Source organism: Leucopleurus acutus (assembly GCF_964270905.1).
Source record: "Leucopleurus acutus genome assembly, chromosome: 9".
Taxonomy (NCBI): domain Eukaryota; kingdom Metazoa; phylum Chordata; class Mammalia; order Artiodactyla; family Delphinidae; genus Leucopleurus; species Leucopleurus acutus.
This window is the reverse complement of record NC_139144.1, coordinates 91,219,392-91,247,325: the sequence shown is the minus strand read 5'-3', so window position 1 is coordinate 91,247,325 and position 27,934 is coordinate 91,219,392. Positions and strand designations below refer to the sequence as shown.

Genomic DNA, 27,934 nt, shown 5'->3' with positions numbered 1-27,934 from the left:
CTATATATCATACAGCAGTGTTAACCATAGTCGTCATGTTGTACATTCCATCCCTCGTACTTATTTATCTTATAACCAGAAGTGTGTCCCTTTTGATCACCTTCCTCCAATTCCTCCTCCTCACACCCCCTGCTTCTGGTAACCACAAATCTGATCTCTTTTTCTATGAGTTTTTTTTTTTAACAGTCTATATATAATAAGTGAGATCATACAGTATTTGTCTTTCTCTATCTGATTCATGCCACAGCATAATGCTCTCAAGTTCCATCCATGTTGTTGCAAATAGCCAGATTTTATGGCTGAATAATACCCATTGTAAATATATACCTCATTTTTTTTAGTCATTCATCCATTGATGAACACTTAGGTTGTTTCCATATCTCGGCTCTTGTAAATAATGCTGCAGTGAAGGTGGCTGTGCATATATCTTTTTGAGTTAGTGTTTTCATTTTCTTTGGATAAATAACCAGGAGTGGAATTACTGGGTCATATGGTAGTTCTATTTTTAATTTTTTGAGGAACCTCCGTACTGTTTTCCATAGTGGTTGCACTAATTTACATTCCTGCCAACAGTGCCCAAGGGTCCTTTTTCTCCACACCCTTGCCAAGACTTCCTAGTTCTTGTCTTTTTGGTAAAAGCCGAACAGGGGTGAGATGATATCTCACTGTGATTTTGATTTGCATTTCCCTGATGATTAGTGATGTTGAACACCTTTCATGTACCTATTGGCCATCTGTATATCTTCTTTGGAAAAATCTCTATTCAGATCCTCTGCCCTTTTTTTTTTTGTCGTACATGGGCCTCTCACTGTTGTGGCCTCTTCTGTTGTGGAGCACAGGCTCCGGGCGCGCACGCTCGGCGGCCATGGCTCACAGGCCCAGCCGCTCCGCGGCATGTGGGATCCTCCCAGACCGGGTCACGAACCCTCGTCCCCTACATCGGCAGGCAGACTCTCAACCACTGCGCCACCAGGGAAGCCCCCTCTGCCCATTTTTTAATCCCTGTCACTTCTCTCTTCACTCTAGGGATTCTGCAGTTGGACCAGGTCATCCAGGTGCTGCTGACCACGGGCATGTTTGTTGGTGGATTTCTGGGCTTTCTACTGGACAACACCATCCCTGGTAGGGCTCACCTTTGCTCTGTAAGCTGGCAGTTTGGGTAGATGGTCAGCATTTGGGTCACCCACATTGCTTCTCTAGCCCCAGTTCTCATGTAAGACTGGCCACAGCATACCCTGAGTGGGCCCTGCATCTGGGTGGGGTGTATGGGCCTGTACTAGCTTTCTAGGGCTGCCATCGCAAAATGCCACAGACTAGGAGGCTTAAACAACCGAAATGTATTTCCTCACAGTTCCAGAGGCTAGAAGTCCAAGAACAAGGTGTTGGCAGGATTGGTTTCTCCTGGGGCCTTTCTCCTTGACTTTCAGACGGATGGCCTTTCCTTCCTGTGTGTGCATCTCTGGTGTCTCTCTGTGTGTCCTAATCTCCTCTTCTTATAAAGACACCAGTCAGATTAAATTAGAGCCCACCCTAAAGACCTCATCTTTACGTCTTTAACTAAATCACCACTTTAAAGATTCTATCTCCAAATACAGTCACATTCTGAGGTTTGTGGGGTTAGGGCTTCAACATGATTTTTTTTGGGGGGGGACACAATTCAGCCCATAAAAGGACCCTAAGGTGAGAAATACACCAGAAGCAAAAAGCAAAAGACATAGCCCCAGCTCTCTTAGAGCCTGCCGTCTAGCTGACAAGGGAGAGAATGCATGTGTTCATTTATTCATATTCCAATAAAAACCACAGCAAGTACACTGTGTTCCAGGTGCTCTGTATTGAGGACACAAAGGGCTGCAAGACATGCCCCCCTGCCTTCTAGAAACTCACAGGCTAGTAGGGGAGAGAGACACGACAACAGACCATAACAGTACAGGGAAGTAAGTGTGATGATGAGCAAACGAAGCCCATGAGCGCTGAGGTGAAGAGCGCAGAGCTGCCCTCACTGGTGGCTTTCAGTGCTCCCTTCTTGATCCTCCCATGGCCCCTTGAAAGGACCTCTGTGATAGCTCCTGCTTCGTGGTATTCCATTTCCCACATTTCTTCTCTCCACCAAATGTAAAATGCATCTGCATTCCAGAAACACTGAAATATAGAAAGGTCCGCTCTGGAAGATGAGGAAAGAACAGTGGTTCGTAGAAGGTCGTACCCCGGAGCTCAGGGAACACCTGATGATGAGCTGAGTTGAGCTGAGCTGATTCTTGGGACGGGCTTGGAGGGGGAGGAGGGGCTGCTGGCAGGTGCAGGGCACTGAGACGAGGCCTCGTGAGTGCCTGCAGGGGGGGCCAGAGGCTTCCGCCCCCTCCGTCAGGGCCCAGGCTTGACTGCTTGCTGGCTCCCTTTAGGAAGCCTGGAGGAGAGAGGCCTCCTGGCGTGGAATCAAATCCAGAAGTCTGAGGAGACTACGAAGATTTCGGAGGTCTACAGCCTCCCCTGGGGGATCGGCACCAGGTTCTGCGCATCCTCCTGCACCCGGTGCCTCCCCTTCTGGCCCAAGCTGGAACGTGGTGGGAGAGGTGAGGTGGGGGTGAGCCAGCTGACGCTCTGCTCCCGGGACCCCTCAGAAGAGCGACCCAAGGGCGCCACAGACACCAGGATGTAAGAACGCTCCTTCTGCACGTCCCAGAGGCTTCACTATCCCCCCACCCAATGTGCTGAGCTCCCCACTCACGTATGGGGGACCCTGCCCTCTCGAGTACCTCTGCACCCCGCACGTGGTGGCAGCCAAATAAGTATTAGATTAAGACCATGACAAGCATGCTTTGACCGAGTCACTTAGTCACTGAGGTCTGGCCTCAAGCTGCTTCCTTCCACCATGCTCCAGCCCTCCCATCTCCAGTGTAAACCAGTCCTCCTGGCAGTATTTTGATGCATCGGGAGGAAGAGGCTTTGGGTGGGGCAGGCGACGGAGATGGGGCTGTTTGCTGAAAGGTGACGGGAACAGTTCTCTTCCTCCCCAAAGAGGCTGGAGGCCCTGCCAGCCCCCCCAGGCCCTTCTCTTCCAGACGCTTCTTCTTCCAGGCCTCTCCCCTGCAGGTCCCTCCCCGCCAGGCCCCTGCCATTTGTGAACACCGAAGGGCCAGCAAAGCTACAATCCCTGCACAGCCCCAGCGCCAGCCCTTGGGGTCAGACTGTGTATCACAGGCCGGTATAGTGAGGCTGTGGGCCCTGGCGCTGTGGAGTCAGGACCAGGTTTGGATCCTAAGACTTAACCTGCATGTCAGGTTCTCACAGGGACATGAAACAGTCAAAGCATTTGAGAGGCCTTCAGTGGAGCAGAGCCACTGTTGTTATGATATATAAACTGTAAAGAGCCAGGCGAACCTGTTCTCTCTGTATCCTCAGTGGATTAGTCAGGATTCTCTAGAGAAACAGAGCCAATAGGGGGTGTGGGGGTGTGTATACACATACATGTCTGCAGAGAGAGATATACATGTGTCCACACACACACATACATATATGGAGGTGGTGGGAGGGCAGGGCAGGGAGAGAGATTGACTTAAGGAATGGACTCATGTGATTGTGGAGGCTGGCAAGTCCAAAGTCTGCAGGGTAGACCAGCAGGCTGGGAAGAGTTACAGCTGGAGTCTGAAGGCAGTCACTGGCAGAATTCCCTCTTCCTGGGGGAGGTCAATCTTTTGGTCTATTCAGTCCTTCAACTGATTGGATGAGGCCCACCCACACTATGGAGGGTAATCTGCTTTACTCAAGCTCTACTGATTTAAATATTAATCTCTTCTAAAAAAATACCTTCAAAGAAACACCTGGAATAATGTTTGACCAAATACCTGGGTACCATGGCCTAGCCACGTTGACATACAAAATTAACCATCACACCCAGTGTACAGGCCCAGGGACATTTATGTACTCTTCGCCCAGGGGCCTCACCAGAAAGCACTCAGAACACTGTGGGATCTGGCTTGGACTCCGTTCAGGAGTCTTTATTATCAGAAGAAGCAGATGTAGCTGATGTCCTGGAGCACAGGAGGTCAACACTGTTCCTGGGCTCCTAGAACATGCCGGATGTGTGGTGGGCTCCAGAACTCTCTAGAACCCATCAAAACAATGCCCTGAACCCAGGTGTGCTGCAAGTACCCGGTGTCATGGGACAGATCCTGCCTGTCCTGTTCTTGAAAGGCTCGTGGCCTGGGCCTTGGGTGCATCCGGTACCCCCTGAATAGGAGCACAGTGGGAGCAGGTGTGTGCCCTGCAGCAGGCCAGCACCTCATACCAAACAACCCTGAAAGACTGACATGGGGCCACACTCCTCTTCAATACTTTATAATAATCAGAAACTACAACCATCAAAATGCTTTCAGGACAGCCCACTCCAAAACGGCCTGCAAGGCTGAGGCAGGGGCAACCTGGGCTGTGAGCATTCAAACTTGGAGACTGCCCGCCCTCCTTCACCCCTCCTGCTCCCACTGCATCACAGATCTTCATCGTCAAAGGTCTCCGTGCACCTCAACATTACCGTCTCATCGTCGAAGGAAAGGTCTGGTTCCTGCAAAACACAGGTAGAAGAGGATTCCACTTTATTTAAGGGCTCTGGGCCTCAGGCAGAGGAGAAGGCCCCATCATCTCAGACGTGCTCCCTCCCTCTGTCTCTCCCCCACGTCTCTTCAGTGGTATCTTCTTCTCCAGCTTCCAGCCAGGAAGTTAAAAGCAATGGGGGGCAGGGAGTCCATTTCTATTTCACTCCACTCAATACTCTGTGATCTCCAGAATGGCTTCTGGATTCATCAGAACTGACTTCTTTCTTCTCCTGGAGATTTCTGGGATGCCATAAGAGAGACGGGGGCAGTCTTAAAGCTTTATCCAAATGCCCTCCACAGAGGATGGTGAATTACACCATTATGCACCCACCAGCTATTTCAAAAAAAAAAAAAAAGGAATGAGATCCCTCTCTATCCGTAGGATAAACTATTTTAAAAGGGCAAGGTACAGAGCAATGTGTATAGTAGGCTACCATTTGTGTTTGAAAGATTACATAAATATCTGGAGAATACCTTTGGATGGCTGTACAGAAACTGGGCATGGTAATTGCCTTCAGGGAAGGGAATGCGATAGTAAGCAAGGGACAGTGGTAGGCGAAAGACTACGTTTTCTTTGTATATCTTTTGGTAACTTTCGAACTTTAAACCATGTTCATGGGTTAGCTGTTTGGAGATAATTTTTTAAAAGAAACAGCACTATGTCTGTTTAGCAAGGGTTTCTCAGTCCCTTAACAATGACCCCAGCCAACCTCTCTGACTCCCCATTACCTCTTCCCCTAACCGTACATTCCTGGGTTTCCTACCTCTACGCACCCCAGCAGAAAATCAGCCCTGTAATTTGTTAGCCCTGATGGTTAGGGGTTGATCCCCTTGGGCCCCGGGAAGCACCCCTAATCCAGCCAACCATCTTATGAACATGGGACTTGGTCCCCAGGGTGACGGCCAGATTGGGGGTGACTGCAAATGAAGCCTCTCCAGCTCTGGGGAGCGGCCCCCACCTGCTGTGCTCTGCTGCTGGGGGAGGGGCGCACGAGAGCCCGGGGGTCCAAGAGGGGGAAGAGCTGGTAGAAGGAAAGTCACCCAGCCCCATCATTCAGGGTGAGGATGCGGCAAAGCTTGAGAAAAGAGGGAGTCGGAGCATAGTGGTTGCCCGGAGCCCAAGCGTCCTGGGAGGGAACCACACGCTGGAGTCTCTATCACACAGAGTGCTTGAATGTCATTCCAAATGTTCTACTTCCTTAAGCCTCTGAAAACGGTGATGAGGCATTTTTAAGCTGCAGATTTGTGAAAGCACTAGTCTGTGAGAGGTGTTTGCTGGGATTGGGTGCTGCAATGTGTTGAGTAGTGTTCCCTCTAGTTCATATCCTCCTGAAACCTATTGGGAAATAGAGTCTGTGCAGATGTAAGATGAGTTAAGGATGTCAAGCCGAAATCATCTGGATCTAGGGTGTGCCCTCAACCCAAATGGCTGGTGTCCTTACAAGATGAGAGGGACGGAGAGATACACAGCAGAAGGCCATGTGAAGACGGGGGCAGTGACTGCAGTGACGCAGCTACAAGTCAGGGGATGCCGAGGATTGCTGGGAGCCACCAGGAGCTAGGAGGAGGCAAGGAGGAATTCTTCCCTAGAGCTTTCAGAGGGAGCGTGGCCCTGCCAACACCTTGATTTGCCTTCTGGCCTCCAGAGCTACGAGAGAATAGATTTTTGTTGTTTTAAGCCACCAAGTTTGTGGTAATTGTAACGTCAGCCCTAGGAAACCAGTACAGGTACTAATTAAGCTTCATCCAACCACCTCCCATGAAGCTGATAGCGGGGGACAAACGGGGAAGAGAATGCAGTTGCCCTCTTTACAAACCATCTACCAAAGCCTGAGGCCTCCTGCACGAGGACACTCTTGAACAGCCTGTTCAAAATACAGATTTCTGGGGCTGCATCTCGCAACACTGGATGGGAATCTTGGGTGTGGGGACATCAGGAGTCTGCATTTCCAGTGAGCTCCCGAGGCGATTCAAGTCTGAGTACCTCTGCTTTCCATGGGTGCTCCAGCCCTGCCTGTTCTTTCTTTCCTGCCATGTGTAGAGAAAGGAAGCAGGGAAAGCAAAGACTGTCCCATCGATCCATTCTCAAGGCCTTGGCAAAGTGAACTGACTTCACTGTGTCGAGAGAAAGGGACACAGTGGTCAGAGCTGGTGGCCAAGGGTTGGGAGGTGGAGAGCAAAGCGCAGGGAAGGGCCCTGGCTCCAAGTGGAGATTCAAAGTGGTCTCGGCAGAGGGAAATGAAGGGTTAGCAGGAAGAGGCCCCATGGAAAAGCTGTCCGAATTATTTGAGACATTTTCATCCCTATCACTTACCTTTTTTAATGAACAGCTATAGTTTTGCTAAATTCGTGAGAAGATCAGTGGCTATGAACCTGAAAGGGCCTGTCCCCTTGGCAGCTCAGGCGTAACCCTCTACCCCCGTGGAAGCTTCCAGGAATGGACCTTCTAACCAAGACCCCCCACAGTGCATGTCCCCGTGGGCTGCACAGTCAGCTTTTTGGAAGCAGAAATTAATATCCTTCAAAAGCTGGCAGCAAATATTACCCCGGGGTCTCCGAAGATGATGAAACGGTCCGGCCTCTTAGAAAGGCGTCAAGGAGTCACACAGCATGTAGGAATGCCTGTGAAGGGCCAGGCCCCGGAGGTCTGGTCCCGGCATCAAGGGACTCCCCAGGCTCAGGTCTGCCCTGAAGAGCATCCCTTTGTCTCTCCCCTCCATTTCCCCGGACATCCTCCATTTCACAGGATGCATTAGGCTGAAGTCAACCACCCGTGGAAGAACGTTTCCCCGCCGGGGTGTGAGCTGGGGGGGGCTGTAGCCGGGTCTCCCCTCCAGAGCCCTTCCCGCCCTCCGAGGGGAGGTGAGCCAAGGCCTCACTGTGCTCTGCTCCGTCCTACCTGTTTGAACTGAGTGTCAACACAGCAAAGGCCTTTAAAAAAATTGACGATCTGCAGGTAGAGCTGAAACTTGTCCTCGGGATTTTGTGGGTTGCAGACAGCCAGCACGGAACTGACAGCAGAAAGGAGGAAGAAACAGCAAACCTTTAAAATCCTAACGTTTTACCTCTGTACCCACTAAAATATTTGGATTACAGTGGGAGCCAAGCACTTTGAAGCACGCAGCCGAGCCCTCCATGGAAGGCTTGCATGGCCCCAGTTCCAACATCGTGTCTGGAACCTGCTGGGAAAGTGAGACTACAGGGAGGCAGGCCCGCATGCCTAGCTTAGTGTTCTGAGCTGCGGCCTGTGGAACAAGGAGCGAGATTTCCTCTCCTCCCAGAGTCAGGCTCGTACAGCAACGCCATACGGTTCTGCTCCCACCGGTGGTTGCCCAGGCTCGGGGGGCTCAGGGCACGATTGACATCAGCCCCTTGAGATGCCTCCGCTCAGGAGGTCTACCACGGAACACGGGCCTGGCGCAGAGAGCAGGCTGCTTTGCAGATTCCTTTCCTGCTGCTTCCTGGGACAAGGGGAGAAGCCTGCCAACAGGACCGTGAATCAGGCCTGGACAGCTGACTTCCTGCTGGAGTGAGGTCTCACAGTCAGCGTGGGAAACCCTGGCAGCAACCCCTGCCTTTTCTAGGGAAAATAGAAAAAAATTTTTTTAATTGGTTGGTTTTTGTTCCATCAGTAGAATGAGTAGTTCCAAGTACACTTTGGCCACTTTTCAACAAAATCGTCTTCACAGCCCAAGCCCAGCTCAGAAACAGGAGCGTCTGTCTCCAGCCAGTTTCAGCCAAATCAGACTCCACACACAGCTGGGAAGAGCCTGAGTCACCAGGGAAAAGCGCTTTGAGATTTTGGGCAAGTCTGGCTGGGCTGGGGGCGGTGGGGTGAGAGCAGAGGAGCAAATGCTGCCCCCTGACCTGCCAGCAGGCGGCCAGGGCTCCAGGCCGTAGCCACAGGCCTCGGGGAGAACGGACATGTTCTTTGGGATCACGAGGACATGAACGTCAGCCTCACTCCCAAGGCAGAAAAACTAAATTTTCTTGCTTCTTTCTAGCCAGCTATGCAAAGGGCCTGTGCCTTCAGGCTGTAAGACCACAGCTTTTCAAAGTAGCAAGGGAATTTCCATCCTAAACTTTCTTTCTGAGAAAACACACCTGTTTTCTTTTTTTAAAACAAGCTCCTTCTTGTTTTAACATCTCCCCAGATGCTCTTCTCACTTCAGGGCATCAGCCATCTCCTCCTCCCCTCCTTCCACATCCTTCCCATCAGCACTATGAAAAGCAGCTTCCCCCCTTGTGCGACTCAGAGCCCAGGGCACCGGGCCTGGTTCCACGTTGGCCCCGGCTCTCTGTGGCCCAGAGCCCCCCACCCACCTCCTGGACCAGACCGACTGCTGTAACCTGCCCATGGCCACCTCACCCCGGGGAACAGTGCAGCACAAGCCACCTGGAGTTGATAACCTGGTGTGTCTCAGCCCTGGGCCACGGTGGAAGAACTGTCAGCTCTGAAGAAGCCCCAGACAACATCATCCCCAGGGCAATGGCACAATCCTAGGACCTACTTTGAATCACAGAAAAAAGTGGATTTCCAAGAACTTCCACTGAATCATGCTCCCTTCTGAGAGGCTGCAGGGGAGAGGCCCGTAAACACCCCGACAGGGGTGCCCATGCACACACACACTCATATACACACACAGTCTCACACCCCCATCTTCACCTGGAGCTAGATGTACTTGGAACCTCACTTTTGTCCAGGAAACTTGCCACATCGAAGGCATCTTCAAAAAGGATCTGAAAGGAAGCACAAAACTTCATGTGTCAGAAATACCCCTACACTTTGACGTTTGCTCTGGGCGGCTGGGGGAGAGACGCGTATAAAGCCTCTCTACCCCTCAGCCCCAAATGGGTGCATCTTAAAGCTGAGGCCCAAACCCCGGCTCTCTGCTTGGTGACCTTTCCAGAGGATGAGTATTAAGTTCTTGCCCACCCAGAACAAACTGCCGACCCCAGAGGTGGCTGAGAGACGGGGAAGCACCGGGGACCATGGTCTCCTCCTTTTAAAGAAAGCAGGAGCTCAGGTGCGAGATGCAACAGCCAGAGGTGAGCCTCAGTTTACACTGGAAAGGGCTCATCTACTCCTCCCGAGAGGCAGAGGCTGTCTGAGCCCAGGATCCACAATCTAGCGGTTTCATGCCAGGGCAGCTGGACAGAGGTTAAGGGGGCTCTGGGGTTAAGCTGCAGGAAAGCCGACTCCCAGCCCTGCCACTCACTAAGCTGTGACTTAATTTCCCAGATCCCAAAGGGAATCACAACAGTGCCTACCCCTAGAGATGCTGCAAGAATCAAATGTATGGGCAGCACCTGGCACAGAATAATGGCTCAAATATGCTAGCTATTATTGAATACTATGTGCTTTGTAAAAGAAACACAGGTTCATCTTGGAAATGGAAAATAGAAACAAAGTTAAAATCACTGAGAAACAGTCCCACCCAGAGATGTCCATTGTTGACATACTGATCTGTTTCCTCCAGTCATTTCCCAGGGCATATTATAGCATATATTTCCTATTTTGGAATCTTGCTATTTAGAAAGTTCTCAGTTCTGCTTTTTAAAAATTTGTTGACAAATATTAAATATTCCATGGGAACATGATATACACTTAGCATTGCAGGATTTAGTAAATATACAGGATATGCTTGGTTAAATTTGAATTTTACATAAAGAATGAATAATTTTTTGGCATACAAATGTCCCAAGTATTGCATGGACACTCTTATATGAAAATTTTAACTAGCTGTGCTTTTTACCCCTTCTATATGGGAGTCAAGAGGGCATTCTCTGATCCTAGTTGGCAGGTTCTAGCAGGTTCCCCAGGGTCTCCTCCCCTCTTACCTGGGGACACATTGCTCTTTGTCTGGGGGCCTTCTGTCTGCCCTTCGTGTCTTTTTTTTTTAAAGCTTTTTTTTTGATGTGGATCATTTTTAAAGTCTTTATTGAATTTGTTACAATATTGCTCCTGTTTTATGTTTTGGTTTTTTGGTGGCAGGGCATGTGGGATCTTAGTTCCCCAACCAGGGATTGAATCCGACCCACTGCATTGGAAGGCGAAGTCTTAACCACTGGACTGCCAGGGAAGTTCCCCACTTCATGTCTTCTTACAATTCACTTTCCCGGAACTGAATTCCCTGGGACTCTGGAATTGTGAATTGTACTCCTGGCTTTCTGGACGTTTTCTGGTGTCCTTCTTTTTGATACCCCTTTGGTCACCTCAGAGAGGATTTGGGAAGGGGTCACTGAAAGGCCTGGGCTCCTGTGTCCATCAGCACAGAAGCCCATTGTCTCCGTGTTCCTTCCCAGCAGGCCTGAGGCAGGGATGCAGGACCTAAATTCCTTCCCTCAAATCAATCAGCCCATCACAATCACAGGCCACACACCATCCTCACCTGTGCAAACCCCTCTCACAAGCCAGCTCTTGGGGGCAGCATGGCCAGGCTCTGAGGTCCTTCTGGGGCACCCAGCACACTTACGGGGCCGCACCTCTCAGAAGTGATCCAGAGTCCAGGGGTTGGCCCCAAACGCAACTGTTCCACAGCAAAACCTCTCAGGTGGACCAGGAGCTGCAGAGGTTTCACTGCAACTAATTTAGAAGCCACAGCAGGAGTAACTGGCTCTGTACCTACCCTGGGCATAACTGTCATCTGTTCCACTCACCTTGTCACTCAGCCCTGGGCTGGCCCAAGCCTGGGGATGGCAATGCAGTCAGAGCCCTGCTCTGGGCATGGCTAAGAGACTCTGCTGCCAGCTTCCCTCAACACCAGAAGAATGTGAGCCCTTAGCCCTTCCTGAAAAAGCCCAGACAAGCTGCTTCCGTGATTTGGAGACATTGGATTCTGAAGTTTTCTCTTTGGGTCTGCTCCTCCTTGAGGAAAGGTTTGTGCTGCAAACACGTGTGCAGTCAGCTTACAGTTTGACAGAATTTTCATGCATCTGACATACGTTTTCTTTTGCCTTCTTTGTTGTGGGACCCCAGGGCCAGGCACTTTGAGGCTACAAAGACATCTATCCTGGCTGATGCTTGCCTTGGGTTGAGGTCTTTTGGGGCTGGTTGTCTGGCCCTGCTTTGGCCATTATGGAGGAGAGCTCACATCCTCTCATGGTGGACCCAACATTTCGTGGATAGTCAGATCAGAAACCATAGTCCAGTGGAGTGGCGAATGGGGGGTGGGGACGGGGCATGGGTGGTAGCGGTTGACTGTGGCACATCTGCCCTGCGAATTCCCTCGACTAACACCCGCAGTCATCAGTCACCTGGGGTGCTTGTTCAAAATGAGATTCTGAGCCACCCCCTTGGGGACTCGGATTCAGTGGGTCTGGGGTACTAGCCAGGCACCTGTCTTTTTTTTTTAAAGATTTATTCATTTGGCTGCCTTGGGTCTTAGTTGAGGCACGTGGGATCTTTTTTTTTTAAAGCCTATGCTATCGATACTATTCCTTATTTTATTTATTTATTTCTTTATTTCTTTTGCGGTACGCGGGCCTCTCACTGTTGTGGCCTCTCCCGTTCCGGAGCACAGGCTCCGGACACGCAGGCTCAGCGGCCATGGCTCACGGGCCCAGCCGCTCCGCGGCATGTGGGATCTTCCCGGACCGGGGCATGAACCCGTGTCCCCTGCATCGGCAGGCGGACTCTCAACCACTGCGCCACCAGGGAAGCCCTGGGATCTTTAGTTGAGGCATGTTGGATCTAGTTCCCTGACCAGGGATAGAACCCGGGCCCGCTGCCTTGGGAGCACAGAGTCTTAGCTTCTGGACCACCAGGGAAGTCCCCAGGCACCTGCCTTTTAACTAAACTCCACTTGAGAAGCATCAGGGGAGATCAAGGAGGGCAGAGCATAAACAGGTGACCAAAGGGCAGAGACTTGAAAAACTCTGTGATGAAGGATACAATGCTTGAAGCAGGAACTATGTGCCCTGGACAAGTCCTGCCACATGCTAGGCCTTGTCTGTGAACTGGAAAGACTGGACAAGGTGACCACTGCTCTCCAGGCCTGGGCCCTGGTGGCTGGGAAGCCTCCCAGAGAATGGGGCCTCCAGGGCTGGCCCCCAGCATCAGAGGCACTTGGAGGAGGTTCTCTGGCTCTAAGACTCCCCAGAGAGACACTGGACATCCCCTCCAAGGGACCACCCGCGGAGGAGTATTTGGAAAGTCAGGGCAAAGCAGGGGTGGGGTCCATGGAAGCTAAATGTCCCGCAAAGCACTAGACAGACGCGGAGAGCAAAGAACTGCCCTCCCCGTTAGACAAGGGAGGGCAGATGCAGCCGCAGGTGGTAGCAGCAGCCTTCTGAGGCTGTCCTAATTCTGGAAGAGCAGCTGAGGGGCCCAGTTTGAGCTCAGAGCTGAGCTGACCGCTAACCTAACGCCACCCACCGCTCTGCATGTCTCACCATGGCTGTTCTTGCTGCTTGAACGCCGAGAAGCACATTTACGGCAGAGGCGTAATTGCCTCCTCTGCGTTCCGCAATGCTCTTTGGGGTGGGAGCTGACCTGCTCTCAGGGATTGGGCCTGATTGATCCTATCTCGATTACTCATTGGCTCAGTAATCTGGCAATCTGGCCAATTCCGGCCAATGAGAGGGCAGGAGAGGTATGGTGCAAATTTCTGGGAAAGTTCTTCCTTGACCCTTAAGAAAGAGGGGCAGGGAATCTTTTCTCCTACCTGGTGTAGAAAAGGAATAACAACTTGATTGCTACCAGCTGCCATTCCACAGTCACCACACGGGGTGGGGGAAGTGGGGTGGGGAGGGAAGGTGAAATGCCGGCCTTGAGACGAGGCAGAGCAGGCAGACGGGAAGAGCCGAGTCGGCGGCGACGACGCAGGGAGACGAAGCGGAAGTCCTCCTGCCTCGGGCCCTCCCTGGGTGTGCCGAGTACATTTCCTCTTGGCTTAAACAGCGAGTAACTTGAAGCCGAAAGAATCCTAGTGCGTACAACCTTCTAAACCTTCTTTTCTGTAATCCCCATGGAAAGGCCAGGAAAGTAGCAGGGGAAAAATAACTGTGGTTCTGTGGTTGCGTATATAATGTCGGGAAAATCAGAAACTTACCGCGCGCGCCAGAATCCAGACAGCACCTCCAAGTTACTGTCTGACCCGGGCAGCTCCCTGGCATCTCCAGGCAAAGGTGATGCCCACCCTCCACCCCACCCGTCGGTCCGCTCACCTCCTCAGGGGTGGAGAAGAGCGAGCAGCTGGCCCCCTGGCTTTCCACTCCGCTGTCCTTCACGCTGCCCTCGGCACAGGCCGGCTCCTGACAGGCCCCCGCGAAGCCCAGGAGGCCGCTGTGCTTCTGCGCCCAGGCGTGCTGGAGGCTGGCCTTCCTCTCCTCGGAGAGGGTCTGCCACAGATGGGAGATGGCCGCAGACATGATGGGGAGGGTCACCTCCTGCGAGGAGACGATCCCGTTCTCGGTCAGAAGGTCCATCGTCTGCTTGTAAAAGTTGAGGTACCTGCAACAGAAAGGTCAGCAACTCCCGGACCTGAAGCCGGTGGCCCGGGGTCCCGCCCAGGCCGGCTCCTCGGGATCCCGTGGTGGCGGGGAGAGGGGAAGCGAGCACAGCACACAGGTCTTGCCCGCGCTGTGCTTCACCAGGGACTCAGCCTCACTGGCCGCAGCCTGCCCTGCCACTTGCAGAGTAGAAGCTATCTGGGGGGCCATGGGCGACTTAGATTTGTGCTTTGGGGGGTCCCTCCCCAAGTCCTCCCAGCGCCCCCTGTGAAGCTCTCTGCCGGACAAAAGAGAGGACGGGAGGCAGGGCAGGCTCAGCTCTCCCCCCAGGGAAAACTGCTTCAAGTTTAGAGCCCAGACGTGTGCAGATATGATATGACCTCGCTTTAATTTGGAAGCTGTGGAGCGAGCCTCCTTCTACTGGGCCCACCTCTCCCACATGGATGCGGAGGGCCTCAGGTTTGTGGAGGAGCGGTGAGGGACAGGGGAATCTGAGCCATCCATCCACTGCCTTTCTTACTCCAAGATTAATTAGTAAGGCTGCTGAAGCAGACCTGTGGTGTGTGTGCAGCAGTGGGGGTGGCTTTAGCTCTCATATCCCACCCACAGGCCCCCCAAAGTCACCCCAAATAAAGTCAGTCTAAGGAAACAGTTCACGTGCTATGCAGATGTGGCTTCAGGACTATTTCTTTGGCTCCTCTAACAACCTCATCCCTAAGCCCCCGCCACGTGGAAATCCTGGAGCTTCCATGACTCGGGGCCTGCAGGACGCCCCAGGTGGAGCACCTGTCCCCCTCCCCACAGGGGCCCAGCTCTTCACACCGTTCAAATTCCAAGAGGTCTGGCAGCAAGGTGACCGAGGAGTTGAAGAGCTCCGTGTTTTTCTCCTCTGCCTTCTCCTCCTCTGCCTCGTCGTCCTCCTCTTCCTCGTCATCGTCCTCCTCCTCTTCTTCCTCCTCAACCTCCTTCCCGACTGCCTCGATTGGGCGCCAGCTGTCGGAACCTTTCTGATGAACTGTATTTAATATCAGACTGGGGAGGAAATGGAAACAAGGTAATCCCTCATGAACATCAAGACTGAAATTCTTGACACAATTTTAGCATATACAGACTAAAGAAAAAAAACCTATATGATCATCTCGACAGGTGCAGAAAAGCGTTGGCAAAATTCAGCGTCCATTCATGATGAAACTAGGAATAGAAGGGAATTTCCTCAGCCTAATAAAAGGCATCTACAAAAAACCTACAGCTAACATCATATTTAACAGTAAAAGACTGTTTCTCTGCTAAGATCAGGAATAAGACAAGGATGTCCTATCTTACCACTTCTATTCAAAATTGTGCTGGAGATTAGAGCCTGTCCAATAAGGTGAACCAAAGAAATAAAAGGTGTACAGATTGTAAAGAAGAAATAAAACTGTCTTTATTTGCAGACAATGTGATTATCTATGTAGAAGATCCCAAAGAATCTACAAATATGTGACCAGAACTAAGGAAGCAAGGTTGCAGAATATAAGGTCAGTATACAAAAACCAATAGTATTTCTATAGACTAGCAATGAATAATTGGAAATTGAAATTTTAAAAAGTACCATTTACAATAGCACAAAAACCCATGGTTAAATCGGTTTAAACTAAAAGCTCCATCTAGAAAAGAAAACAATGAATAAGCTGGGCTTCATAAAGTTTTTAATTCTACTCTTCAGAAGACAGTTTTGAGACTGAAACAACATGACATAATTTGGAAAACCAGGACTTGTACCCAGAATCTCTTTATACTGATAGGAATAATCCCCCAGGTAGCAGATTGAGTTAAAAAGCAAGTGTGCCAGAAGAAAACATAGGAGAAGTCTCAACCCCTCTTTCTCTCTCTCTAATCTCAGAGTGGAGCAAGTCTTTCTATTCACCCAACATCAGGTGCCATTACAGATGGACAGATTAGACTTCAGTTTTGCATGGACAAAAGAAAAAACAGAAACATTGAAAGCAAAATAGGAAAACAACCAACCAAGGTACAATTGTTTGGAATCCATATACTAGAAAGAGGGCTAATTTCTTATGATACATAAAGCCCTTCTACCACTAAATAAGAAAAAGACCACCAACCCAACAGGAAAATGGGCAAAGAATAGGTTAAAAGAAGCTCCCAGGAAAGGAAATACAAATGATCCTGAACAAAGGCACTTAAGTTCACACATAATTTAATTAATTAATTAAAATATAATAATTATAAAATGTAATAATCTATTCCTCTGCTGGTACCACCGTTTTAATTATTGTAGGCTTATAATAATTCTAGTGAAAAAATCCTCCCTAATTAATATGATTCTGAAAGAAATTTAGTCATCCTCATGTGGATAAGTGATACAAGTATTAATAAGATTTTAGTATGTGATAGTGGTCGTATGTTAAATCAGGAAGGAGAGGATGGCTTATGTAATAAATGTGGTGGGACCAGTAGCTAACATCTGCCTCACTGAGATCATCTCCCAGGCTGATTTCCAGGTGGGGCTAGTCTGATTTGTAAAACGTGGCCACAAACACCCTGCCACGTACACTCAACACACACACACACACACACACACACACACACACACACACACACACACACACACACACACACACACACACACACCACTCTTGCTTCCGCCCCCCGACGACCAAAGCAGTGCAGAGTGTGATTATAGGTGATCGTGTCCTTCTAATACTTTTCTGTATTCTCATGTTGTCTACAATGTGAATTTAATTTAATAATCTATCATTTCCCCCTGATTATTTCCCTTAGGATATAATGATACACATTTATTGTTTTAAAAAATGGGAAAATACAGAAAAGCACGGAGAAGAAAATAAAATTCATCAGTAGTAACCCCACCGAAAAAAGAGGAAACAACATCACTTCACCTCGGCAGGCTCTCAGGAGGTTCTGACAGTAAGTAGTTCGCAGTCCCCTTTTCAGAGTGAGTAAAATTGTTTATACACGTACTCCTGTGCCTCCTGAGAGGCCAGCCTGAATGTACACTGTGCTAGGCACGCCCTGGGGCCACCAGAGGTGATGAGGGCCCAGCCGTTGTCCCTAAAGTCCAGGCCGCTCTCGAAGCAGCTGTGCAGGATGGTGGTACAGGGCCTGGGTCATCCTTTGAGAGCACAGCAAAGACTAAGTCTACAAAGTACACATCAAAAAGTGCGAGAGTTAAATGTTCAAAATGAGATCATAAAAGTACGAGAAAGACATTGTTCGAATCAGCCTCTCTTGTCTGACTGTGACATTATAAAGGAGGTTCCCCTTTCAGCATCTGTGACACCTGAGTGTACTACTTTTCCTTTCCTCTCTGAAGTTCAGTTTGGTTTTTCTTAGGTTCCTACGAAGCTTGGAAAGTAGGCAGAGATTTGGATTTTCATTATTTTCATATATATCCTCAATAAAGCCATTAGGTGAGTTTCTTTAAAAGCTATAACACGATATGAACACTATGATCTCATTTCTCTACAAAGTAATGTGCAAAATGAAAAAAACTAGGATATTCTTTAAGATTAACATTGATTTTCTTTTAGTGGTGAGATAATATGTATTTTAATTTTCTTTTTTGGGCATTTCTGTCTTTTTGACATTTTCTGTTAATAAGTAGGATTTTCATAATCGGGAAAAAATCCAATGCGTGTGATTCAAATAAAATAGAAAAGAAATCTCTCCAGCACAAGACTGTTTTAAACAGGTAAGCAGCACCTCTTCCTCGGTTCTGTGTTCTGGAGGGGAAAGGTGGGCTGTGGAGCTGTAGCAGCACTGTGGTAGTAGAACAGCAGATTCTAGGTCTCCTGATGCTTGGGTGTCTTACCTGGGATTTCTAGAGTGCATGCTGGCATATTCTTCCTTGACCTCCTCTAAGCTGTTTACATTCCCATCCTCCAGGTTGAAGGATTCTATGAGGGAAGTTGAAGTCAAGGGTCACACATGATAGTTGGGACTTTGTCCAGTCTCTCCTGCCTTTCTGGCCTGGGTGGACCATGGGTGATCGCTGAGCCCACCCAGGTTCAGTGTTAGGGCGTCAAGAGCCCAGTTTCACGTCTCCTTTTAGGTGTGCGGGGAGAGCACTAGAACAGGGGAAGAGTTTCTTGAACTGGACTTTCTCAGTCAAGACATGGAAAGTATCCCTTTCAGAATTCGGCTTTCACTAGCTTATGAAACCTAAATTCCCAGCCAGCCATGTCTCCCAGCCTGAGTGCAAGGAAGGGAGACAGCTTCTGCCCCTTGCTTTTGAGTTGGACAGGCCCCAGTCCACTTCTCTGGCCTCTCTGACCTGAGGAGGTCAGGCACCCTTCAACAGCACCTAGGAAGGAGCTCATCATGCTCACACAGCCCGCTGACGTCTGTCTGTCCTGCCAGACGCTAAGCTTCCTGAGGACAGGGGCATGGATCTCACCGTACCCCTGGCCCAGGTGCAGTGCCTGACACACAGTAGGCTCTCAATAAATATATGTTCACTTGGCTTAACCCAATCTCCTTGTTTTCAATAGAAAAACAAGCCAGCCCTTCCTTGGGAGGCAGAGGAGTGGCAGGTAGGGATCTCTTACCTTTCAGCTTCAGCAGAGTATCCAAGGTTTGTTCCAGTTCCTGAATACGATTCTTCGCCTTATTCAAAACCTGCCACTGAGGACAGAGACAGAGAGTGCGGAAAAGCCAGGCTCCCACCACAGAGAAGGTTTTGCGGACACAGGAGCCCCTTTCCTGGCCTGAGGCCACCCTCCCTCGGGGGCAAAGCCCCAGTCCTTGACTCTGTCGACAGAAAAGGTAGGAAGTTTGTTCTGATCCACAGAAGGCATGACATTTACTTTGTATTCTGGAAATGGTTCTCACAGAAATATCAAAGTATTTGGAAACAGTTAAGCTGAGCTCAGCAGACAACTAGGGTTGCACACTACTATATACGCTGCATGAAGTCGGCGTGGACGGTGACGGCACAGGTGGCCTCATGGTTAGAGCTCCAGGCGGCACGAAGGCCAATTAACTTCTGCTCGCTTGTCCCAGTGTGCAACCGGCAGGTTAACATTAAACGTGCTAATATTGTTTGTTTGCTAAATGCGTACACTCTAGTTGATCTAAACATTGATCAAGTGCTCTGTCAACCTGAACTGTGAATTTCCTATTCTGCAAGAGTAGAATCACAAGCATTTCTGCCCTCACTCCCTCCCTCCCTCCCTCCCTTCTTTCCTTTTGTACTGTATGTAATATTACTACAGTCAAAATGGTAACCACAAGATTATTCAAAAATGAGAAATGCTAAATGTTGTTTATTATGCAGACACCCGATGCCTGTCAGGAGTCCCACACCTTCATCCGGAATGTATGAGGGCAAAGCTGTGTGCTTAGCCCGGGAACACAGAGTAAACAAGACAGCCCTGCTTTCAGGCCGCTGACATTCTAACAGGGAAGATGAGCATGGAAACAACCACTCAATGCACAAAACACGTAACAACTGCGTGTAACACGCGCTAGAATTCAGTAAGCACCGCAAAGGGCTGTGGGAACACACGGCAGCGGGAGGAGGAACCCATCTAACTGGAGGGCTCGATGGAGCCGGGCTTCCGGGCAGCTGAGCTCAGCTGAGCCCCAGAGTATGCATGGACTCTGAAGCGCTGGGGGACGCAGGCCTCGCTCAGGGAGCTGCGGAAAGAAAGGAAATGGGGAGGCGGTGGGAGAGGACGCAGCAGCAGGCAGGGGCCCACAGCCCAGGGGCTGCCATTCTAGACTCCCGCTGCCCTGGCTGGTGCACAAGAAGACTTGAGGAACCTCAAAGCACAGCGCTCTGAAGACCCAAAAGAAAGCGACAGGAGAACACAGTGGACACAGGATCTCCTTTAGAGCAGGGGCCACCTGCTGTCTTACACCATCTGCTGCCCCTGTCCCACCCCAGCTTCAGGATTATACCGTTGGGTCAGCAAGGACTCTGTCCCCTCTTCGGACACTAGGGGCTGACAGGTGGCGTGAACCTCAGGCTTGTTCTCAGGGTGAGGTGAGGACTTTCTAGTCCTCTGGTCCAGGCTGGTCACCTGTGTCCGCACAGCCGGGCCACCCCACGCTCACCTCACAGTCTCACTACGTCAACTGGACCAGCACAGAGCTAGGTAAGCCGGGTGCAATTCATTGAAATTCTGTTTCTAGAATGGTTTTGGCAGGCTGATTTTCTTAGGACCTTTGTCTGGGTTGAATTGTGTTCCCCTAAAAAAGATATGTTGAAGTCCTAACCCCCAGACTTGTGAGTGTGACCTTATTTGGAAATAGGGTCTTTCTAGAGGTAATCAAGTTAAAAAGACATCATTAGGGTGGGCCCTAATCCAGTATGACCGGTGTCCTTATAAAAAGGGGAAATTTGAATGCAGAGACAGACACACACACAGGGAAGACAATGTGAAGACACAGGGAGAAGACGGCCATGTAACTGGAGTGATGGCTCTGTAAGCCAGGGAACGCAAGGATTGCCAGCAAATGCCAGAAGCCAGAAGAGGCAAGGAAGTCTTCTCCCCTAGAACCGTCAGAGGGAGCACGGCCCTGTGGACACCTTGATTTTGGACTTCTGGAGGCCAGACCTCTGAGACAATACATTTCTGTTGTTTTAAGCCTGGTGTGTGGTATTTTGTTTTGGCAGCCACAGACAACTAGGAACACCTTGCTACCACGCATACGTGCATCTCACTCTCGTAGAACAAATCCTTTCTCCATGGACATCACAAATGCAAAATTCAGGGTTGTCCCTCCAGCACGAAAGAGAAAGAAGGAGAGGACAGAAAACATCTGATTTCCAGACCGCCCTCTGGCTGTGCCATTCCAGGCAAACTGTCTAACTTTCTGGAGCCTCACTTTCCTAAGTGATACTAACGTTCCAAACCACATATGACCATGCTATGTTTTTCATGCTACTATATTGCAGAACTCCACAGCAGGCCTCAGGAAGCCATGACTGTTGTCCCTGTTTAACAGGTGTGTTAACTGAAGCTTAGCGGGTAACCTGCCTCACGTGCACCGAGGCCCGTTAACATCCAGGCTCTCAACCACCACGTCGTGAGGTGTGAGTTTTAGGGGCTGCAAAGGGTTTTCCTCTAGATTCACTTCCACTCCTTACTGCCAGCCCTGAGTACCTGTTCTTTCTTCAGCTGTGCTGCAGTCTGTGCAAACTTCTTCACTGGCCAATGACAGGGACTTTGGGGTTTTTTGTCACCCAGGGGACACAGAGCAGAGGTGTGCTGAACAAGCTCTTTGCTGAGAGGCCCAGATGTGGACTCTCTCTCCCCACCCTCACCTGAGTCCCGAGCCCCTGCGCCTGGCTCAGCCAGGGAGTAGCCCTCCCCATACCTCTCCCGCTACAACCCAGAGCCTTCCAGAGGAGCACGTGGGACCTCTGTGGATATTCTTCCAGCCCCAGTTGGAGCCCTGCACAAGGGCGCTCTGGGCGCCTTCCTGTAATTTCCACAGAGGCCCTGGCCCTGTGCCCACCGAGGGGCTCTTCTGTGTGCCTGCCCTCAGCAAGGCTCTGGTGCCAGCTCTGGAGGCAGGATGCTCCCACCCGTCAAATGGTCCCTCTCCATAAGCGCAGCTCTGCTGAAAGCACCAGCCCAGAGGGAAACCTATTGTCTGGAAGCAGTTGCAGGGCATCGGGCTGGTCCAGAGAGATGGACGGGGAAAGCAGGCCAGGTCTGGAGCCCGAAACCAGGCCTCCTCCTGGATCTGCCACCAACCAGCTGACAGGTCCTGTCTGGACTCCAGTTCCCTCCTCTTTTAAAAGAGGGTGGGGGGACTTGAGGCTGTCGGGGACCTCTCCCCTGTCGGAGACCTCCTAAATGCTTCCTGCAGTGATACCCACTCCATTCTCCCACCACCACCCAAACCCACCCGAACCTTCTGTGCTCCACCAGAGGCACTGATCAGCAATGAAAAAGCTGCATAAGGAGAAAGGCAAAATTAAGATCAGGAAAAGATAAATGCCTACCTGGAGAGCCCTGTCGCCTAGGGAAAGACCTGGTTGATGCATGAAAACTGAGAGGCACACACGGGCGTGTACTGGGGGGTGTGCTTTGGGGTATGTGTGCGTGCTTGGGCTGAGGACGTAGGGTCTGGGCAGCTGCTAGAGGCTCACCACTGCCCGTGAGAGGGATGGGCATTGCAGTCACTGGCTCACCGGGCCTCTTGGGCCGTCACTTCCCCTCTAAGGCCAGCCTTGTCTGCAGCAGGTAGGTAAGACCCAGCTCTCAGGCTTTACCCACATGCAGCAGCAGACAGAGTGCCATGAGGGGTCCGCAGCTGACCGCTGACCCACCCAGGCCGCAGCCCTCGGGGGCGGGAGCTCCAGGCCAGTCCCCATCTCGGCTCCACAGTCCCTCCATGCGTGGGACCTTTTCCTCCCTATCCTAAGGTCCCCGTACCTTTGAGGCTGTGAGATCAGAGTGGGAGTAAACGGTCTTCCTGAGGCTGTTGAAGAGCCCTGCCAGGGTGGCTCGGTGGCGGGCCTGGGACAGGCGTCTGCGGGCCACCCGCGGCTCGACCTTCTGCAGCTGTGCCAGGGACCAGGGCATTGCTCTGCCGCTGGGGTTATTGTCTTCTCCAGAGGTCTCCATGAGAAGCTGCAACGTACCAGGCTTTGTTTGGCCCTAAATAATAAAGATACAACATTAAAGAAAAAGGAAAGTGGATTGAAGCCGAAAGAAAGGGAAACAACTCCCAAGTAAAAGGCCCCAAACCAATGAGTCTAATCGATGACAGATACACAATAAATAACAGATGATACAAAATCTGTTATTGAAGCTCGACTCCTAAAACACAAGGTGCTCATATCTGACTTACAGTTGAAGGGCACAGCTGCTTTACACCAGGAAGTTTCCAGGACCTTGCAGGTACTCACCAGACACTTGTTAACTGACCACAGTGGCCAAGGAGAGCAAGCCGTACCCTGAGATCACATTCTTTACAGTCTGTCAGAGGTGGAACAAGTATGTGTCCTACCCTTGGAGGTCTTTCCTACTGTGAGAAGGCACCCCTCTTTGAGTTGGGAAGTAGTTACACAGGTGTATGTAGTATATGAAAAAAATCCATCAAGGTGTATTCTTTAGATTCGTGAACTTTTCCGCATGTATACTGTACCTAAAAAAGAAGAGAACGCACTCTTCTACATGTGAAAGCAAAAAGGTACGTGACGGCAGAGAATTGGAAGCTGGTTTGCCTTGAAATGCTTCCAGTGGGTTCTGAAAATGATCATTATGTTGTCCTTGGTCACATCTAACTTTACAAATCAGGAGCCCTTCTCTGAGATAGGTGGTTCTAAGGCTGATAATGTAACGATTTTAATAAAAGATTGAGCCATGGATGGCTCTGCCAGCAATTTGAACAGGGGGCTGCATTGTCATCACCGCTATACTCGCAGGAGGTACTCAGCACTGGGGTTTGAGTGAATTAGGATGGGAGTTCTCCGTGGGGTCCACTCTCCCCTGAGCACAGTTCTGCTGGGCAGAGACAATGCATGACCTGGGTCGGTTTTGATGTATGTCAGCCACCTGGCGAGACCGATGAAAATACACACGCCCAGGCCCTGCCTCAGAAACACTGGATGTGCATCTCCTGGGGTGGCCCAGGCGTCTGTGTAGGTGACACGCTGCCCAGATGATTCTGATGCTTTCCCGGTTGAGCCACCACTGGGGCACAGACAAGCAGCCCCTCTCTCAAAGCACCTCAGCTGACAGCAGCTGGGAGCAAAATCTCCTTCGAAGAGGGAATATCAGGGAAGGAGGTGGAAGAAAGCTTTCTCACTAAGTTCTAGGGGGAGAACTGGCCACAGAGACCACGAACCCAATGAAGTAATGTGGGATTTTAAAATGTCTTTTAGGTCAGACAGCAAGTCTCCTGTCACCAATGTGGTCTTCACTAGGGTGTCCACTTTGCCTCGGTTTGCTTCTGAGAACAGTGGTGGGAAGATGGTAAGTAGGTGCCCTTTTTGTTGCCTGCGCTGGTCGCTTTCGGCTCCTGTAACATTCATTCCCAGGAGTTATGCCATCGGTGTGGGGAGGACAGCCACAGAATCACAAAGGCCCACCCAGCCCAAGGGCTAGGTTACATCAGAGGCCACACTTTTATAGTCTCCCATTTCCAGACATCAACAAATCTTTAATAGGGAGCAAAGTAAAACAGTGAAGGTTTTGAACTACCTACAGAAAAACAAGAAACTTTTGAACCAAAGAACATAGGTCTTCTTTACCTGTTTAAATTAAAGAGAAATGCATGTGCGTGGACACCAGGGAATTTAGGTCGACAAATGGAGGAAAAAATACCAGGATCCTCCCAGCATCTCAAATTCTTTAGTAGTCTCGGAACATGAATACCAAAGGCCTTTGGGCTTGTGGGGCGTCTGGAGCTCTCCCAGTGCCCATGCTGATAATTTGGGCTTCCTCCCAGGCTTCTACCCAAACACATTCCTCAGGAAATATCTGGATGGCTGTGGGGACTGCTGAGTCACTGAATAAGGGTGCAGCCCTCTGCCTCTCCCATAGCCGGCAGACACTCCCGTTACCTGCTGCCTCTGAGGGCAGCCCTCTCTGCCTGCCGCTGGGGTGAGCATGGTACCAGAGCATCTGCCCAGCTGCCGGGTGCTGTGGCCTCCATCTCAGCCTGCCTGCCTCGGGCGCCCCAGGTCAGGAGCTGGGAGATGGGAACACCGCAGTAAAAGATGGGAGATGATCCTTCCATTCTGCTTTCAGTGGAGAATCAAGCCAAGGATCTAATCAAGATGTTAACCTTCATTAGACCTTGTGCAATTGTAAACATGCTATTCCTAGATGCTCCATCGTGCTCTCCACTAGGGATGCTTTGCTATATTCCCCCAAAGCCATTCTTTCCAAGTTATCTTTATTGACTTGCACTGTGGACCCGGCAGGAGCTTAGGTGGATATTTTTCAGACAGAGCCTCTTGTTACAATAATACGGTTGGATCTGTCCCATCCGCATCTGTGATCTGTGTGAAGGGGTGCTCGCCCAGGACAAGTACCACAGAAGTCATGTTCTTGGATGCGGGAGGGGAGGGCAGGACCCTCCTCCGCCTTCTTGCAAGCTTGGCTCTTTTGCCAGGAATGGGGGAATTAACGGTAAAAATGAGATCAATAAGTGATCTTTTATTTCAAAACAGAACAAAACAAGAACAAACCTTTTCTCCTAAAGGTCCTATGCAGATACAAAGTGTGTTAAGGAAACTGTCCCCAGCAGTAGATGTTACTGCCCTGCCCACCAACCCCTATTCTATGGCCCATTCTCTTTCCTCCTACCGAGAATGCCTCCCTGCCCCCAGTTTCTACCTCTCTAGAGTCAGCTTGTCCTTCAGTTCCCAGTTTAAGTCCCAATTTCTCTGAGAAGTTTTTCAGCCCCAGTCCACACAGATTTCTCATTTCAATCTTGTTTTGCCAACAAATCGGTACGATCCTACATCAGGATCCATGTATCCAGCATCTAAAGCGTCCTTCCTGGGGTGCATCAGAATAGGAAGAAGACAGGATAGCATTAAGAGAAAACACTGGGGGCAGGAAATAATAGCGAGTTCAACCCTGACCCAGAAGGCCTCTCTGGATCCCAAGCATTTACAGTCTCATGAATTCAGCTCTTGACAAGGTTCACAGTGAGAAGCACATATTTGAGAAGCTGAAAAAGAAAAAGCCTTTGAAGGTGATCCTGGCCCATTGCCATGTGAGACAGGTGGGGAGGGATTATACAGGGGCAAGAACCTGGGTATCCTATTCTGGCTCAGGAAACGGGGCATGTTTGGAGGGTGAGTGTGAATTTCCGGGCATCTGAAAGGTTTAAGAATTGGGGGAACTCAGTACGGGGATAGTAGGTGGAAAGAAGCTAGTCCTACAAATCCACGGTGGGTAGGATGATGCAGGGATGCTCCCAGAGATGGTACCCGGCCAATGAGATGAACCAGTGTGGGAAAAGGCAGGATGGATTATAGATTGGCTCAAGACCTGGGTTGTAACTCTTTGTTAACCAGCAATGTGACTTTTTATGAGCCAAGAAACCTGAAATCTTAATTTCTTTATCTGGATAAAGGAGGTGAAAAAGTCCTTAACTAGATTATAGTTTAAACTTTCCACCCCTGGAAGGTCATTGTCACAATTCTGTGACTATCTGGAACAAGGGCAAGTAGCACAAGCCGCTCATTTCCCAACAGAAGTGGAGGAAGGAGCATACAACAGCATGGGACGCTGCATGGGAAGGAATTCTGGGGACTGCAGCTCCGTAAACAAATGTTTACTGGGCACTTTATGCAAAGCCCATTCATTCTGAGGGAAACTGGGGCCAAAAATAATATTAGGCATTTCAGAGTGGCCATAACTCTGATATCTTTTCCTTTCTAAAAACTTTTTACTGTGCTCAATTCTGTTCATTAGATCAGCCTGCTAAGCGTAACCTTCAGTCTCACAAAGTTAGAAGACAGCTTCATTGATGCATTCTTCTAAAAAGGCATTTTGTGAAGGTTCATACTATCATGCCATAATTTTTATCAACTCTCATGTATAAAGCAAAGTATACTTTCACTACCAAAGACTTTCCAATTAAAACACCACTTAGTACCCATTTAGGGCTGACATTTTTTAAAACTCCCTAGGCTGAACTTTCAAAAACTATGACTTCACCCTCTCCAAGGTTCAGAGTAACTTTAAATCTTTTTTTTTTTTTTTTTTTTTTTTTTGCGGTGCGCGGGCCTCTCACTGTTGTGGCCTCTCCCGTTGCGGAGCACAGGCTCCGGACGCGCAGGCTCAGCGGCCATGGCTCACGGGCCCAGCCACTCCGCGGCATGCGGGATCTTCCCAGACCGGTGCACGAACCCGCGTCCCCTGCATCGGCAGGCGGACTCTCAACCACTGCGCCACCAGGGAAGCCCTCAATCATTTTTAAGCATCACTCTGCAAAACATATGAGTGTGATCCAGTCTCATTAGCAAACCCTAAGCAAACGCATACAAGATACTGGATAACGTTTTGCAACCCACCAGCAGCTTCCTTTGGTTCCCTATGCTTATTAGATCATGTAAAAAGAAAATCCAAAATCAGTCTCAGAAATATGTAGGGTGTCAAGATGACATGTACAAACGCTCCTATTAAAGTCTGGACCCAGACCTAAATGTTCACCTGTTTGGATCCAGGGTCTCGAATCAATTGCATGTACATAAACACCCACAAGGACAAGTGCACCTTTATGGAGGAGCCAGCCGGCTGGCGAGGTGAGAAGGTCAGCCCCTACCCTCCACAGCGTTGAGTCGACTCTCACCCTCGGAGGCAGATGGGCACCCAGGCACACGACGTCCCCACTCCTGGAACACGCGGGCCGCCAGAAGGCTTGACAGCGGTGGCAGCGGTCACCGGCCTCGCGTGCCAACCAGAGTGGTGACCGTGTCTCCACCCGGGCCAGACAGACCCAGCAACTCGGTACAGGTGCAGGGACCAATCGCAGTGTGTCTCCGGGCTCACAGCCAATGGGGACGCGCGGTGGCCAGCCAATGAGGGTGCAGGCAGTGGAACAGTGTAACATTTTGTCTGAAGGCTACACAAGAAGGCGGGGAGAGAGGGGTAGGGGCGGGGCTGAACTTCTCACCTTTGCCCGATGGCTCCTTTCCAAGCGGAGGCCCAAGGGGCAGGGAGGGGATACCTCTGTCACCTCAGGTGCCCCAAACGGCTTGTATGTGCCCACAGAGAACTGAACGGATGTCCTCCGACTGGGTCTGCTCACCTGACCTGGAGCCCCAGTACCTTCTTCACCCAGTATACTTCATCCCAGTATCTTCATTCAGACGGGGCTCTGACACCTGCCTTACGGGGTTATCCTGAGACTTATAGAAGAGGAGGTCAATAAAGGGTCTAGAGCAG

General features: G+C 50.3%; 2 protein-coding genes across 2 annotated transcripts in view; one reads left to right on the top strand and one right to left on the bottom strand.

Annotated features, from left to right (window-relative positions):
* Positions 1-2,656, top strand: part of LOC309966111 (solute carrier family 23 member 1-like) — a gene marked incomplete at both ends in the record, with an annotated part of 44,447 nt that extends 41,791 nt beyond the window's left edge. Inside the window, 2 exons of the mRNA XM_082846047.1 lie at positions 1,027-1,122; positions 2,400-2,656. Of these exons, the coding sequence (XP_082702173.1) occupies positions 1,027-1,122; positions 2,400-2,656 (353 nt within the window). The remainder of the gene's footprint in view (positions 1-1,026; positions 1,123-2,399) is intronic.
* Positions 2,657-4,483: 1,827 nt separating this feature from the next.
* STRA8 (stimulated by retinoic acid 8) lies at positions 4,484-22,648 on the bottom strand (the record flags this gene model as incomplete). Its single annotated transcript, XM_082847090.1, has 8 exons — positions 4,484-4,558; positions 7,489-7,600; positions 9,256-9,329; positions 13,758-14,043; positions 14,865-15,074; positions 17,878-17,962; positions 18,614-18,689; positions 22,457-22,648. 8 exons carry the CDS (start codon positions 22,646-22,648, stop codon positions 4,484-4,486), a joined length of 1,110 nt encoding a protein of 369 aa, XP_082703216.1.
* Positions 22,649-27,934: the final 5,286 nt, after the last annotated feature.